At 52.4% G+C, this 13971-nt stretch overlaps 1 protein-coding gene across 2 annotated transcripts; it reads right to left on the bottom strand.

The window, feature by feature from the left end:
* Positions 1–746: 746 nt before the first annotated feature.
* LOC137306577 (GTP-binding protein Rit1-like) lies at positions 747–13770 on the bottom strand. 2 transcript variants are annotated; one of them, XM_067975868.1, is made up of 6 exons: positions 13664–13770; positions 11450–11563; positions 8368–8424; positions 7754–7827; positions 5603–5794; positions 747–2902 (listed from the first exon to the last, which is right to left on the bottom strand). In XM_067975868.1, the coding sequence occupies exons 2-6, from the start codon at positions 11526–11528 to the stop codon at positions 2672–2674; spliced, it is 633 nt and encodes a 210-aa protein (XP_067831969.1). In that variant the 5' UTR covers positions 11529–11563; positions 13664–13770; the 3' UTR covers positions 747–2671. The 2 variants fall into 2 exon arrangements, with proteins under 2 accessions (XP_067831969.1, XP_067831968.1); XM_067975867.1 differs by lacking the exon at positions 13664–13770 and adding an exon at positions 13493–13653.
* Positions 13771–13971: the final 201 nt, after the last annotated feature.

Here is a 13971-nt window from a genome sequence, read left to right as displayed (position 1 = left end):
TACTGGACTCCCCAGGCCGTTATTGGGGATTTTTATTGTGGGAATATTCCCACAGGGGCGTCTCCTCCTTGCCGATGGCTGCCACAGCTTGGGAATTTCGAGGTGTTCCCGGGCAGTCACTGGCTCAATCGGTGCGGCCAGATGCCAGTCATGGTGGCGCCGAGCCACACTGGCCAGGCAGAATCACTGCCATGTGCTGAGTTAGCAGATCTCGGGCAGTGGGGCTGGAAACCATTGACATCTGTTCCCCTGGCTTGGGGGAGGAGGTGGCGAATCAGCCAGGGTTCCTGCTCCTGATCGCTATCCAGCGACACCACCCCTCACTTCCCCCCCACCCCCCCCCCCCCCCCTTTTTGCTGGAAAGCGCATGGCCGTCAGGCTCTGCTGCGATGCACCCCCAGGTCGACTAGCCGGCCCGCGCGATGAGGAACGGCATCTCTGCTAAGGAACCGGAGAGCGGCGGGTTAATCTGGAGCTGAGACTCAGCGCCATCCGGACAGGAGGAGGGGGCAGAGGGGACAGCGCATTGTAAAACCATGGAGAGTCTCAGCCTCGAGGTGTTCTGATTCACTTGCTCGCTCGTGTGTGGCGAGTGCATTTAGTGCAGAGTGCAGTCTCGCTCCGACACCCACCCCCTCACGTGTGGTCGCTCATACAGTCGTCCAGCACAGAAGGAGGCCATTCGGTCCATCGTGCCTGTGCCAGCTCTTTGAAAGAACCATCCAATTGGTCTCCACACTCCCCCCTGCTTTTTAAAAGTTTTTTATAATCTTCATTTAATAGGCAAGCATCTTCAACACCAGTGTTACATCAAACAATTTACATTAAGTTTACGTCAGTTCAATAGCGGGGGGGGATGGGGGTGGTGACTCCAAGGCCGATCCCATCACAGATACAGTCATTTAGTTTACAGTCAAGTTTTGCATCATTTAAACCAGAAGTCTAACATTCGCTCGATATCTCGGGTGGTGCTGACTCATGCAGATTCGTCCCTCATCTGTGGGGTGGGGAGAGGGGGGTTTGCAAGTTGCCTCGGGACCTTTTGCGATCGGGGAGAGCAAAATCAAGCCATTCCCGGTCGCTGTTCGGCGACTCCTGCGAGCTTTGGAACTCCGGGTGAGGACAGGGCCGTGTGATGCCTCCTGCAGTCGAGCAGCCTGCCGACTCTCTCCATTGCCCAGACTCGCCTACGAAGACCGACCACTCGGCGGATGACACCTGTTGGGGCCCGTTAACCAAAACATGAGGGAGTTCCTGGAAGGTGGCGGAGAGAAAATTGCGTGGGGGCCTTTAATTCCACGTCAGTCAGTGAGATGGTCAGATTGAGAATTCCATTTATATAAATACCAGTACATCAAGTCAGTGACTGTCATGTTCAGCGTGAATACTGGCTTTTTAATGCGTGAGACTCGGACTTGAGTCCAGCACACAGAACGGTGCATGTACGGGGGGTCCCAAGTGAATACTGAAAGGGGCATTCTTGGGCTCACTTCCTGGAGGCTGGAAACCGCAGCAATGAATTGTCAGTCTGTGCACCACAGCACAGATCGTTCTTAATTCAGACCTGATTAGCATTCGCACTCAAATAGGTCACACGATAGTGCAGTAGGAGGCTCTCTTCTGGGTTTGGGGCTCAGGAACATTGATGGGACAGTGTAGTGGGAGCTTTACCCTGTATCTAACCCGTGCTGTATCTGCCCCGGGAGTGTTTGATGGAACAGTGTACATAAGAACATAAGAAATAGGAGCAGGAGTGGGCCAATCGGCCCCTCGAGCCTGCTCCGCCATTCAATAAGATCATGGCTGGTCTGATCCTAACCTCAAATCTAAATTCATGTCCAATTTCCTGCCTCGCTCCCCGTAACCCCTAATTCCCTTTACTTCAAGAAACTGTCTATTTCTGTTTTAAATCTATTTAATGATGTAGCTTCCACAGCTTCCTGGGGCAGCAAATTCCACAGACCTACCACCCTCTGAGTGAAGAAGTTTCTCCTCATCTCAGTTTTGAAAGAGCAGCCCCTTATTCTAAGATTATGCCCCCTAGTTCTAGTGTAGAGGGAGCTTTACTCTGTATCTAACCCGTGCTGTACCTGCCCTGGGAGTGTTTGATGGGACAGTGTAGAGGGAGCTTTACTCTGTATCTAACCCGTGCTGTACCTGCCCTGGGAGTGTTTGATGGGACAGTGTAGAGGGAGCTTTACTCTGTATCTAACCCATGCTGTACCTGCCCTGGGAGTGTTTGATGGGACAGTGTAGAGGGAGCTTTACTCTGTATCTAACCCATGCTGGGTGCCTTTAATGGGAAGTGTTCTATAGTTCAGTGTTTAATAATAACAATGAGTGGTAGAAGGGATGAACGTCTGGCCCGAAAATGTATTGTCCAAACCTGTCTATAATACGGCCAATATGAGTTTGACTGCGGTGTATCCATCATTCAGTTGTATTTAGTGAGAAGCTGGTTATTTCAGTAGGCCCTTGGGGGGGGGCGGGGGGATAGATTCTGTACCGTTTAATTCAGTTCACCACGAAAGGGGGAGGGGGGGAAAACTATCGCAAAGTGACGGAGTGGGTCACGTGCTGAAACACACACCTCGCGCGCGCAGGGGGTGAAGTGTGGGGGAGCCGGAGCAGCAGTCTTCCCCATTGCCCCCCTGCCTCCCCCACTCCCCTCTCACGTTACCGAGTCCCTCTTCTTCCTGAAGGGCCCCTTTAGCCTTTTCCAGACACTGTCCTTGTGCTTCGAGCGCCGCTCCTGTGCCAGCACTGCCTCCTTCTCCTTGCGGCGGATCTCGCGCACCATAGCCTGGAATACGTCGTCGATGAAGTACCGCAGGGCGGCCGAGGTCTCGAAGAAAGGGCAGTTGAACTCTCGTGCCAGCACCGTGCCCTCGTCCTTTGACACCTGCAGAGGCAAGAGTGGGGGGGGGTTTATTCATCCCCTGTTAATTTTCCTGGGTGAAGTATAAACGGTAACCGGCAGTCTAGAACCGTACCCCAACATTAGGGCAGGAGGGAGGGGACCGTACCCCGACGCTGGTCGGGGCAGGAGGGAGGGGACCGTACCCCGACGCTGGTCGGGGCAGGAGGGAGGGGACCGTACCCCGACGCTGGTCGGGGCAGGAGGGAGGGGACCGTACCCCGACGCTAGTCAGGGCAGGAGGGGGGGGGACCGTACCCCGACGCTGGTCGGGGCAGGAGGGGGGGGGACCGTACCCCGACGCTGGTCGGGGCAGGAGGGGGGGGACCGTACCCCGACGCTAGTCAGGGCAGGAGGGAGGGGACCGTACCCCGACGTCGGGGCAGGAGGGGGGGGGACCGTACCCCGACGCTGGTCGGGGCAGGAGGGGGGGGACCGTACCCCGACGTCGGGGCAGGAGGGAGGGGACCGTACCCCAACGCTGGTCAGGGCAGGAGGGAGGGGACCGTACCCCAACGCTGGTCAGGGCAGGAGGGAGGGGACCGTACCCAGACGTTGGGGCAGGAGGGAGGGGACCGTACCCAGACGCTGGTCAGGGCAGGAGGTGGGGGGGATCGTACCCCAACGCTGGTCAGGGCAGGAGGTGGGGGGGGACCGTACCCCGACGCTGGTCAGGGCAGGAGGGAGGGGACCGTACCCCGACGCTGGTTAGGGCAGGAGGGAGGGGACCGTACCCCGACGCTGGTTAGGGCAGGAGGGAGGGGACCGTACCCCGACGTTAGTCGGCACCCTCGGGTCGGGAGGGATTTCTATCGCGCCTTTCACAACCTCAGGTCGTCCCAAAGTGCTTTACAGCCAATGAAGTACTTTGTGAAGTGTAGTCACTGTTGTAATGTAGGAAACGGGGCAGCCAATTTGCGCACAGCAAGATCCCACAAACAGCAATGTGATAATGACCAGATCATCTGTTTTTAGTGATGTTGGCCCAGGACACCGGGCAGAACTCCCCAGCTCTTTGAAATAGCATCCGTGGGATCTTTTACGTCCACCTGAGAGGGATGAGACGGGGCCTCGGTTTGACGTCTCATTCGAAAGACGGCACCTCTGACAGTGCAGCACTCCCTCAGTACTGGCACTGGGAGTGTCGGCCTGGATTTTGTGCTGAAATCTCTAGAGTGGGACTCGAACCCACGACCTTCTGACTCAGAGGCTATAGTGCGACCCGCTGAACCACGGCTGACACATACTGCTGTTATATTAAATCATATTATTCTGGCAGCTGAAAGAAAAAAAGGGTAATGTGCATCAGGAGACTGGACTCCTTGTTCACTTGCTCCCAACGAGAGGTGCAGCTCCATTGTGAGGAGACGCTGCATTATTTCCTGGGCTGAGGTCTGCACACGGAGCTCCGTGATGGAGCAGGACAGTTGTCCGCACCACACGGAGGAGCTCTGCTCAGAGCTACGCAGCAAGCCATTAGCTCCCTGCCTGGGCTTCGGGAACGGAGCCACCGATTTGCTCTCGGCCGAACGATTTCTCCGGCAGGGACCGCAGAGCTGCAGCTGCCTGGATCCACGCGCTTAACCCTTCGCTGGAAAGAACCACGCCGGGCTAACCAGCTACCTGCGTGCAGGTGCGTACCCTGAGCTCGGCCTGTCTTTTTTTAGCGTTTGTGTGAATTTGTCCCCCTCCTCTCCTGACTCCCGCTGGGATACTGGTTCCCACGGGCTTTGATTATCCTCTTGTACTTCCCTTCCCCCAAAAAGGGTCCATTTTCTCGCGTGCCAATTCCCGTGGAGGAGGGGACGGGTTTCAGTGATGCAACGCCGGTGGGAATAACCCTGCTCCTGATTGCTATCCAGGGACCCACTGCTAGAAAATGCATACTTGTGGAAGATGGGGTGAGGACAGGAGTGGGCGATGCCCTCCACTGTCGAATTGCCTGCTGTCTGGGTTTGACGTATGAAGAATAGTCTCTTGGGGGGAGGCACCACAGGGTGCCTGCTCGTATTGAGGTGAGAAAAGAGTAATCGTCATCTCTATGTGGTGTCAGCTGTGGTTCAGTGGGTAGCTCTCTCTCTCTCTCTCTTGCCTCAGAGTCAGAGGTCGTGGGTTCGAGCCCCACTCCAGACACTTGAGCCCCATAATCCAGGCCGTCACTCCCACTGCCAGTACTGAGGGAGCGTTGCACTGTTGGAGGTGCCGTCTTTCGGATGAGACGTCAAACCGAGGCCCCGTCTGCCCCTCTCGGGTGGATGTAAAAGATCCCGCGGCCATTATTTTGAAGAAGTGCAAGGGGATTCTCCCCGGTGCCCTGGGGCCAATATTTATCCCCTCAACCAACGTCACCTTTTTTAAAAAAAAAAAAATTATCTGGTCATTTATCACATTGCTGTTTGTGGGATCTTGCTGTGCGCAAATCGGCTGCCGCCTTTCCTGCATTACAACAGCGACTGCACTTCAAAAAAAAAATAGTACCTCATTGTCTGCGAAGCGCTTTGGGACGTCCCGAGGTGGTGAAAAACACGGCAGAAATGCAAGTTCTTTCTTTGGAATGAAATGAATTACAGAGTAACGAGGCCCAGAACCGATTAAATCTCCTCTGAGGATGGGATTATGAAAAGGGGGGAGGTCCCCTCGCACCGGGGACAGCCGTTGGTACAGGGCGGTCTCGACGGCCTTTACCTGCCGAAGGTTACACAAGTCCGACTTGTTCCCCACCAGCACCACCGGGATGTCGTAGGTGTGCCGCACCCGGTAGATCAGCTGCTTGAACTCGACGGCCTCCTGGAAGCTGCGGCGGTCCGTGATGGAGTAGCAGATGACGAATCCCTCGCCTCCGCGCATGTACTGGTCCCTCATGGCCGTGAACTCCGCCTGAAACGCAGCATTCATAAACGTCGGTCGCCAGGCAATAAGGGCAGCCTCTCCTAACAAGGATGCAGGGCGCGTAAAGGGTCTCCCCCCCCCCACCCCCCCCGACTCCTCCTCGAGCCCCTCCCTTCCGTCAGGAACTAAACCACGAACCTGCGATCTTCCCCCTCTGAGTCAGAAGGTCATGGGTTCGAGCCCCACTCCAGAGACTTGAGCACAAAATCCAGGCCGACACTCCCAGTGCAGTACTGAGGGAGCACTGCACTGTCGGAGGGTCAGTACTGAGGGAGCGCTGCACCGTCGGAGGGTCAGTACTGAGGGAGCGCTGCACCGTCGGAGGGTCAGTACTGAGGGAGCGCTGCACCGTCGGAGGGTCAGTACTGAGGGAGCGCTGCACCGTCGGAGGGTCAGTACTGAGGGAGCGCTGCACCGTCGGAGGGTCAGTACTGAGGGAGCGCTGCACCGTCGGAGGGTCAGTACTGAGGGAGCGCTGCACCGTCGGAGGGTCAGTACTGAGGGAGCGCTGCACCGTCGGAGGGTCAGTACTGAGGGAGCGCTGCACCGTCGGAGGGTCAGTACTGAGGGAGCGCTGCACCGTCGGAGGGTCAGTACTGAGGGAGCGCTGCACTGTCGGAGGGTCAGTACTGAGGGAGCGCTGCACTGTCGGAGGTGCCGTCTTTCGGATGAGACGTTAAACCGAGGCCCCGTCTGCCCCTCTCAGGTGAGTGTAAAAGATCCCACAGCCACTATTACGAAGATGTTCTCCCCAGCATCCTGGGGCCAATATTTATCCCTCAACCAACATCACTAAAACAGATGATCTGGTCATTTATCACATAGGAACAGGAGAAGGCCATTCAGCCCCTCGTGCCTGCTCCGCCATTCGATAAGATCATGGCTGATCTGTGATCTAACTCCATATACCTGCCTTTGACCCATATCCATTAATACCTTTGGTTGCCAAAAATCTATCTATCTATCTCACATTTAAATTTAGCAATTGAGCTAGTATCAATTGCCATTTGCGGAAGAGAGTTCCAAACTTCTACCACCCTTTGTGTATAGAAATGTTTTCTAATCTCACTCCTGAAAGGTCTGGCTCTAATTTTTAGACTGTGCCCCCTACTCCTAGAATCCCCAACCAGCGGAAATAGTTTCTCTCTATCCACCCTATCCGTTCCCCTTAATATCTTATAAACTTCGATCAGATCGCCCCTTAACCTTCGAAACTCTAGAGAATACAACCCCCATTTGTGTAATCTCTCCTCGTAACATTGCTGTTTGTGGGATTTGGCTGCCGCCTTTCCTACATTAAAAAAATGAATTTCACTGGCTGTAAAGCACCTTGGGACGTCCTGAGGTGGGGAAAGGTGCTATATAAATGCAAGTTCATCCTTCTGCCAAACAGTAACTGGAACTGGTGGTTCAGTGGGTAAAGGCACTGCCCAGGCTCGTACTGAGCTATTTAGTGGGTTATTCCACTGTTGATTGGCATTGAGTTAGCTGGGGGGGGGGGGCAACAGAAGATGTGGCACAGTTGGCCTCAGTGCCCTGGACTAGGGGTGTGGGCGGGGGGTGGGGTATAGCCTTGGTTATTCGATCCTGGTCACTGTCCAGTGACCTTCTACTTCAAAACGCGTCGGGCAAGGACGGGATTGAGCGCAGCTGCGATGGCTTCTGTGGTCAAATAGCCTGCCACACTTGCCGCAAGAGGAATGGCCACTCCCCCGGTCAGGTGCAGCAGGAGTTAAAGGGCAGTCACTGCCGGTGGATCTGTATCTCGGCCAGAGTCGGGGGTGGGGGGGAAGGGGTACACTGAGAGAAACATATGGATGTACAGAACTGTGGTGGGCTTTGAGAGGGCACTGGCCTGGGTGAGGTGGTGGGGGTTGGACAGCCAGATTTTGGGGGGGGATGGGGGGGCGCCTCTCTGAGGGTCCAGTGCTGCCTCTCATTACGCACCTGCCCCGCGGTGTCCAGAATGTCCAGATGAGCGGACTCCTCGTCGATGCGAACTCTTGTTTTGTAGGCATCCTCTGAGAAATGGAGCGGGTTTAAAAAGTAAATTAGGAACAAGAACAAGAAGGAAGCTTCGGATCACGTTCGTCTTACATTATTGTCTGCTGTCATCTGCCGGCCTTTGGTTACTCTAGGAATCTCAGACAGGAGAAAACCCCGCCTCGTCCCTTAGGGCAGCACCAAGGTATTTAACGACTGCTCATCTCATGAAGGTCATTAATAGATCACTTGACCTTTACTGGCTCCCACCGCCAACAATAACCATTCCCGGGCAGCACGGGTTAGATACAGAGTAAAGCTCCCTCTACACTGTCCCATCAAACACTCCCAGGGCAGGTACAGGGTTAGATACAGAGTAAAGCTCCCTCTACACTGTCCCGTCAAACACTCCCAGGGCAGGTACAGCACGGGTTAGATACAGAGTAAAGCTCCCTCCACACACGGGTTGATAGACCATCTGTCCTCATGCCCCCTTTCATTGAGTGTCAATTGCTGGCCAGTTTTGTGCTTTGGTCCAACCCCCACACTGATGAGTTCAGACTGAAGCCGTCTCTTACCGATGGTCGGATCATGGTAATCCAGGAAGCGATGGCTGATCAACTGCATCGTCATTGCTGCAAGGAGAGAAACCCATTTAATCTTGCGATACCACTGTTCCCGGCCAGAGTGAAGATGATTGGGTAATTCCCCCATCAATCACGCCTGGAGACTGCACTGCTGTCAGTGACTGGGATTGATTTTAGGCACATAATTTGTATTATGCAACTATCCTCCACTCGCTGCGTTTTGCTGGAGAAGTAATCCTGCTATTATTGGGAGAAGTTGCTGCAGTTCGTCGAGACTCATATTAAATAGACTCTGTAGACTGTTTGCTGTAGTGCACTGTTTAAATGGACTCTGTTTGCTGAGTAAATAGGCTTTGTTTGCTGTAAAATAGACTGTTTGCTGTGACTCCTGCCGTAAGCCCTGCCCTGCCTCCTACACATTGGCTGACACAGTGGTGTCAGTAGAAACTCTGTTTGAGATACCCGGAACCTGCTCTGGGGATTCAGTAACAGACCATTCAGAAACACCTCCTCCCTTCACCCCAATAAATTTAGCACAAAATCTGATCGATCCATTCTCCTCGGGGCTCGGTTGGTAAATGTGCCGAGCCACACACTGGAAGCTTATCAGGGTGCGTCCCCAGCCCTCGTGTTCAAATCCCTCCATGGCCCTCGCCCCTCCCTATCTCTGTAACCTCCTCCAGCCCCACAGCCCTCCGAGATCTCTGCGCTCCTCCAATTCTGGCCTCTTGCGCATCCCCCGATTCCCATCGCTCCACCATTGGCGGCCGTGCCTTCAGCTGCCTGGGCCCTAAGCTCTGGAATTCCCTCCCTAAACCTCTCTGCCTCTCTACCTTTTTAAGACGCTCCTTAAAACCTGCCTCTTTGACCAAGCTTTTGGTCACCTGTCCTAATATTTCCCTATGTGTCAAATTTTTGTCTGATTTACGCTCCTGTGAAAGGCCTTGGGACCTTTTACTACATTAAATAAATGAATAAATGCAAGTTGCTGTTAAACTGTAAAATAAATTGGTGGGTAATGAATCATTCTGTTCATCACATCACTTACTCTCCGCTCCACCTAATTGCTCCATCTCTCCCCTTGTTTTCCATGGCTCTGCGGTCCCTTAATTGGAACACTCGGGTTGCCGTGGCATCTCTTCCTGCTGCGTATTATGGGATGAGCAAATGACATCACCGTCCGCTTAATCCCCTGCGGAGAAGCCCCAGTTCTGAATGAGGCCGTTCCCGAGATGTTGGGGGAGGGGAGCAGAGAGGGGAATGACGTCATGGTGACCTGGGGAGGGTTGGGGGCAGAACTGACATGGTTGGGTCCCTGTGGTGGGAGGAAGGGGGGAAGAGGGAGAAAGGGACAGGAAACTGTGCACAGCAGAAACAGCCCCGATTAATAACATTTGCAAGAATGATACCAGAACGGAGATAACAGAACGGAGAGACTGAACAGGCTGGGGCTCTTTAGAGAGGGTTGAGAGATAGAGGTCGTTAAAATTATGAAGGGGTTCGATAGGGTAGACGTAGAGAAGATGTTTCCACTTGTGGGGGGAGACCAGAACTAGGGGCCATAAATATAAGAGAGTCACGAATAAATCCAATAGGGAATTCAGGAGAAACTTCTTAACCCAGAGAGTGGTGAGAATGTGGAACTCACTCCCACATGGAGTAGTTGAGGTGAATAACATAGATGCATTTAAGGGGAAGCTCGATAAGTACATGAGGGAGACAGGAATAGAAGGATATGCTGATAGGGTGAGATGAAGAGGGGAGGGAGGAGGCTCGTGTGGAGCATAAACACCAGCACAGACCAGATGGGCCGAATGGCCTGTTTCTGTGCCGCAAAATTCGAAGCAAGTCTATGTGATTTTACAAAGAGGAACAACAAATGCTGGAAATATGAAATAAAAGTGGGAAATATGAGGGACTAAAGGTTGCACTCGAAACATTAATCTGTCTTTTCTCTTTGCAGATGTTGACTGAGCCGCTGTGTTATTTCGAGCATTCTCGCCTCGATTAACACGTCACCTCGAGAAAGAAAAGGGAGCAAGCTTTAAATCTTGAGAGAAACTAATCTAACCCATCTGCCTCTCATTAAATCTCACCGCTCTCCACACAGTCAGCTGACAAGGCAGGGGTTCCCTTCTGTTGCTACGAGATGCAAGGCTACCTAGCAACAGCTGAAAATAAACCACCAAAGGTGAACGAGACCAACAGGACCCTGCAGATTCACAACACCGATTTTAAAAACCCTGGGTGTCTCTTTTTTTTTAATTCCCCAGTTAAAAGCTTTGAGTGAGAAACTGATTTACCAGCTCACTGCTTATTGTTTGTGCTCTGCATGTCAATGACGAAGATTCACAGAATGATCACAGCACAGAATGTGCAGGCGCTTTGAACCAGCTGTCCCCCTGCTCTTTGCCCATAGCTCTGCAATTTATTGTATTTGTCCAACTCCCTTTTGAAAATTACCAATGAATCTGCTTCCACCGCCCTGTCAGGCAGCGCGTTCCAGATCATCACAACTCGCTGTGTTTTTTTAAAAAAATTAATTCTCCTCATCTCCCCTCTGGTTCTTTTCCCAATTATCTTCAATCTGTGTCCTCTGGTTACCGAACCTCCCGCCAGTGGAAAGAGTTTCTCTCGAACTACTCTATCAAAACCTGTCATTATTTTGAACACCTCTATTAAATCTCCCCTTAACCTTCTCTGCTCGAAGGAGAACAATCCCAGCCTCTCCACATAACTGAAGTCCCTCATCCCTCATTCTAGTAAATCACCTCTGCACCTTCTCCAAGGCCTTGACGTTCTCTCTAAAGTGCGGTGCCCAGAATTGGACGCTGGGGCCTCAACCAGTGACTTATAAAAGGATTGTTTGAGAGGTCTTTGTTCGACAACCTCTGCAGCCAACGGGTGGCTGCCCCCTGCGGTCGAATAGCTCAGCCTGCAGCCCCAGCGTGAAGAGTGGCCACTTGAACGGCGTACCGAGCAGCACCTGGCCCCCTGTCGGACTGTACCCCAGAATGAGTCGTACCCCATTCTGGGAGGAGAAAAAAATCGAAAAAACAGAAAATCTACGCACCGCTCTTTCCAACTCCGCCTGCTCCCAGCATCACGATCTTGTACTCCCGGATTCCCCCGGCAGAAGCTGCAGATTCCATCGTTGACCGGCTTTACTCCCGTTTCCAAACTGCAACTACAAATCAGGATGTTACCTTTCTGCTGTGTAAATAGTACATCAGCGCCGTCCCGGTGAGCACCCGCCCGCTGTCCGTGTCCTCGGCTGGCTTATTGCCTGCGCCTCTCAGCATTTTTTTAAAAAAAAACCTGGACCACGTCCCCTTTGCCTTACCTCCCTCATCCCATTTTCACTCCAACAGAAACGAGCTCCGCTCTTCGAGTTTCCCCTCAATGCCCCCAAAAAAAAATCCCTTAACGTTCCAGAGATAAACAATACAGGTCTTAACTGCCGTTTCCCAGAAAGTCGACAGCAAAAAAAATTAAAATTACACATTTTTCTGGTTCCTTGAAGGGGGCCAGAGGCAGGAGCTGCCCGCTTGGCTTGACGGACGATTTCGCTGGGTCAGGGGGAAACAGCAAGGACCCGGGTTCTACGCCCGTGTGGCCCTCGCTGATCTGAGCCGGAGCAACAGCAGCTCCATGACTGTTGGCCTCAGTTTCCCCTCCGTTTCCCCTCCCCCCAGGTTAGGGAGGGAGGGAGGAGGGGGGGGGGGGGGGGGAAATCAGCCAGGGTTCCTGCACCTGATCACCGTCCAGTGAACCTTACTGGAGAAGTGCGAACGGGTGGACATCAGGGCAGGAGTGGGGCGGGGCTGCGATGCACCCCTTGGTGGAACAGCTTGCAAATATTCACTGGCAGTGTGAAGAATGGGTGGATAGAGAGAAACTATTTCCGCTGGTTGGGGATTCTAGGAGTAGGGGGCACAGTCTAAAAATTAGAGCCAGGCCTTTCAGGAGCGAGATTAGAAAACATTTCTACACAAAGGGTGGTAGAAGTTTGGAACTCTCTTCCGCAAACGGCAATTGATACCAGCTCAATTGCTAAATTTAAATCTGAGATAGATAGCTTTTTGGCAACCAAAGGTATTAAGGGATATGGGCCAAAGGCAGGTATATGGAGTTAGATCACAGATCAGCCATGATCTTATCAAATGGCGGAGCAGGCACGAGGGGCCGAATGGCCTACTCCTGTTCCTATGTTCCAATGCTTGGGCAAGGTAACAGAGGGCATACGTACTCCAGTGAGAGTCGGCACCTTCAGGAGAGGACGATAGTTATTTTTATATAACAAACTGTGCCGAAGCGAACAACAACTTGCATTTATACAGCGCCTTTAATGTAATAAAACGTCCCGAGGCACTCCACAGGAGCGAAAATCAGACAAAATTTGACACCGAGCCACGTAAGGAGATATTAAGACAGGTGATCAAGAGGTAGGTTTTAAGGAGCATCTCAAAGGAGGAGAGGTTTAGGGAGGGAATTCCAGAGCTTAGGGCCCGGGCAGACAAGAGGCCAGAATTGGAGGAACGCAGAGATCTCTGAGGGCTATCTGGCTACTGCCCTGTGTTGAACACTGGGAAGGCTGTGTGATAATTACTGTGATTAAAAAGAAAAACTCAACCATAATTAATTTGCAAGTTTTAATGCAAAAAGTAATTTTCCAAGTGCCAGCCTGAGGCAAACATTTTGCAATTAGTCGGTCAGACTGAATTATGTCTCCCTCGCCCCGCCTGATCTGAGCCATTCAGCCTGCCACTCAGTGGCTTCAACCTTGGTGCAGAAACTATGCGAGAGCCCAGGCTTCACACAGCATCAGAGGCCTCTCTGAGGGAAGTTGGTGGGAAGGGGTGCAGGGAGCTCAATCATCAGGGCTTTTAAGAAATACATTGAGATATTTAAATTTTAAAAAACACACAGAGAAGCTGGGAGGAGTTCCCCATAATTAAAAGGTGAGAATACAACTTAATCTTTTGAAACAAAAAAAAAGTTTGGTCAAACTTGAGAGTGATATTAACACCATGACAAGCAAGTCCAACCCTGATAGTTCACAAAGTATTTTTTTTAAAAAGTTTGAATTCAGTTCCTGAACTTTTAAGAAGTTTACCTCTAACTGAGTCAGTGATCCCTCGCCCTCATCCTACTGGGAAGAACGGGATGATTTTTAACTTGAGTTTTCTTTCCCTCTGAATTTCCTTCTCTCTCTCTCTCCAGCCAAAACTTTTCTATCAATCGCAAAGTTTTCTTTTCCCACCTCCCACAGGGTCTTAGTGCTCACCGGGTTTGCGGCCGCGGTGAAACATGATCATCAGAAGCGGCTCTCACATCTCCGCAGGGCCCTGCTTTGTTTTTTTCCACCCCTTTTACTTCCTTGTTCACGTGTGCCACAAGAATGCAAAGGATGGAAGGGCTCCCTTCACAGTCCTGCCGGTTAGGTCAGGGATTTGCTGAGCCATTTTGATCAGAGTGCATGCCAAATTCTGACCTCCCTCTGTGCCCACTCCCCTCCCCGAGAGAGGGGTAAATCAGGGATGGTCCCCACTTCTGGGAATCATGTGTGTGTGGGTTGGGCTCATCTGTGGTGCA

This window comes from Heptranchias perlo, chromosome 44, assembly GCF_035084215.1.
Source record: "Heptranchias perlo isolate sHepPer1 chromosome 44, sHepPer1.hap1, whole genome shotgun sequence".
Classification (NCBI taxonomy): Eukaryota; Metazoa; Chordata; class Chondrichthyes; order Hexanchiformes; family Hexanchidae; genus Heptranchias; species Heptranchias perlo.
This window is presented reverse-complemented; position numbering and strand designations above follow the sequence as displayed.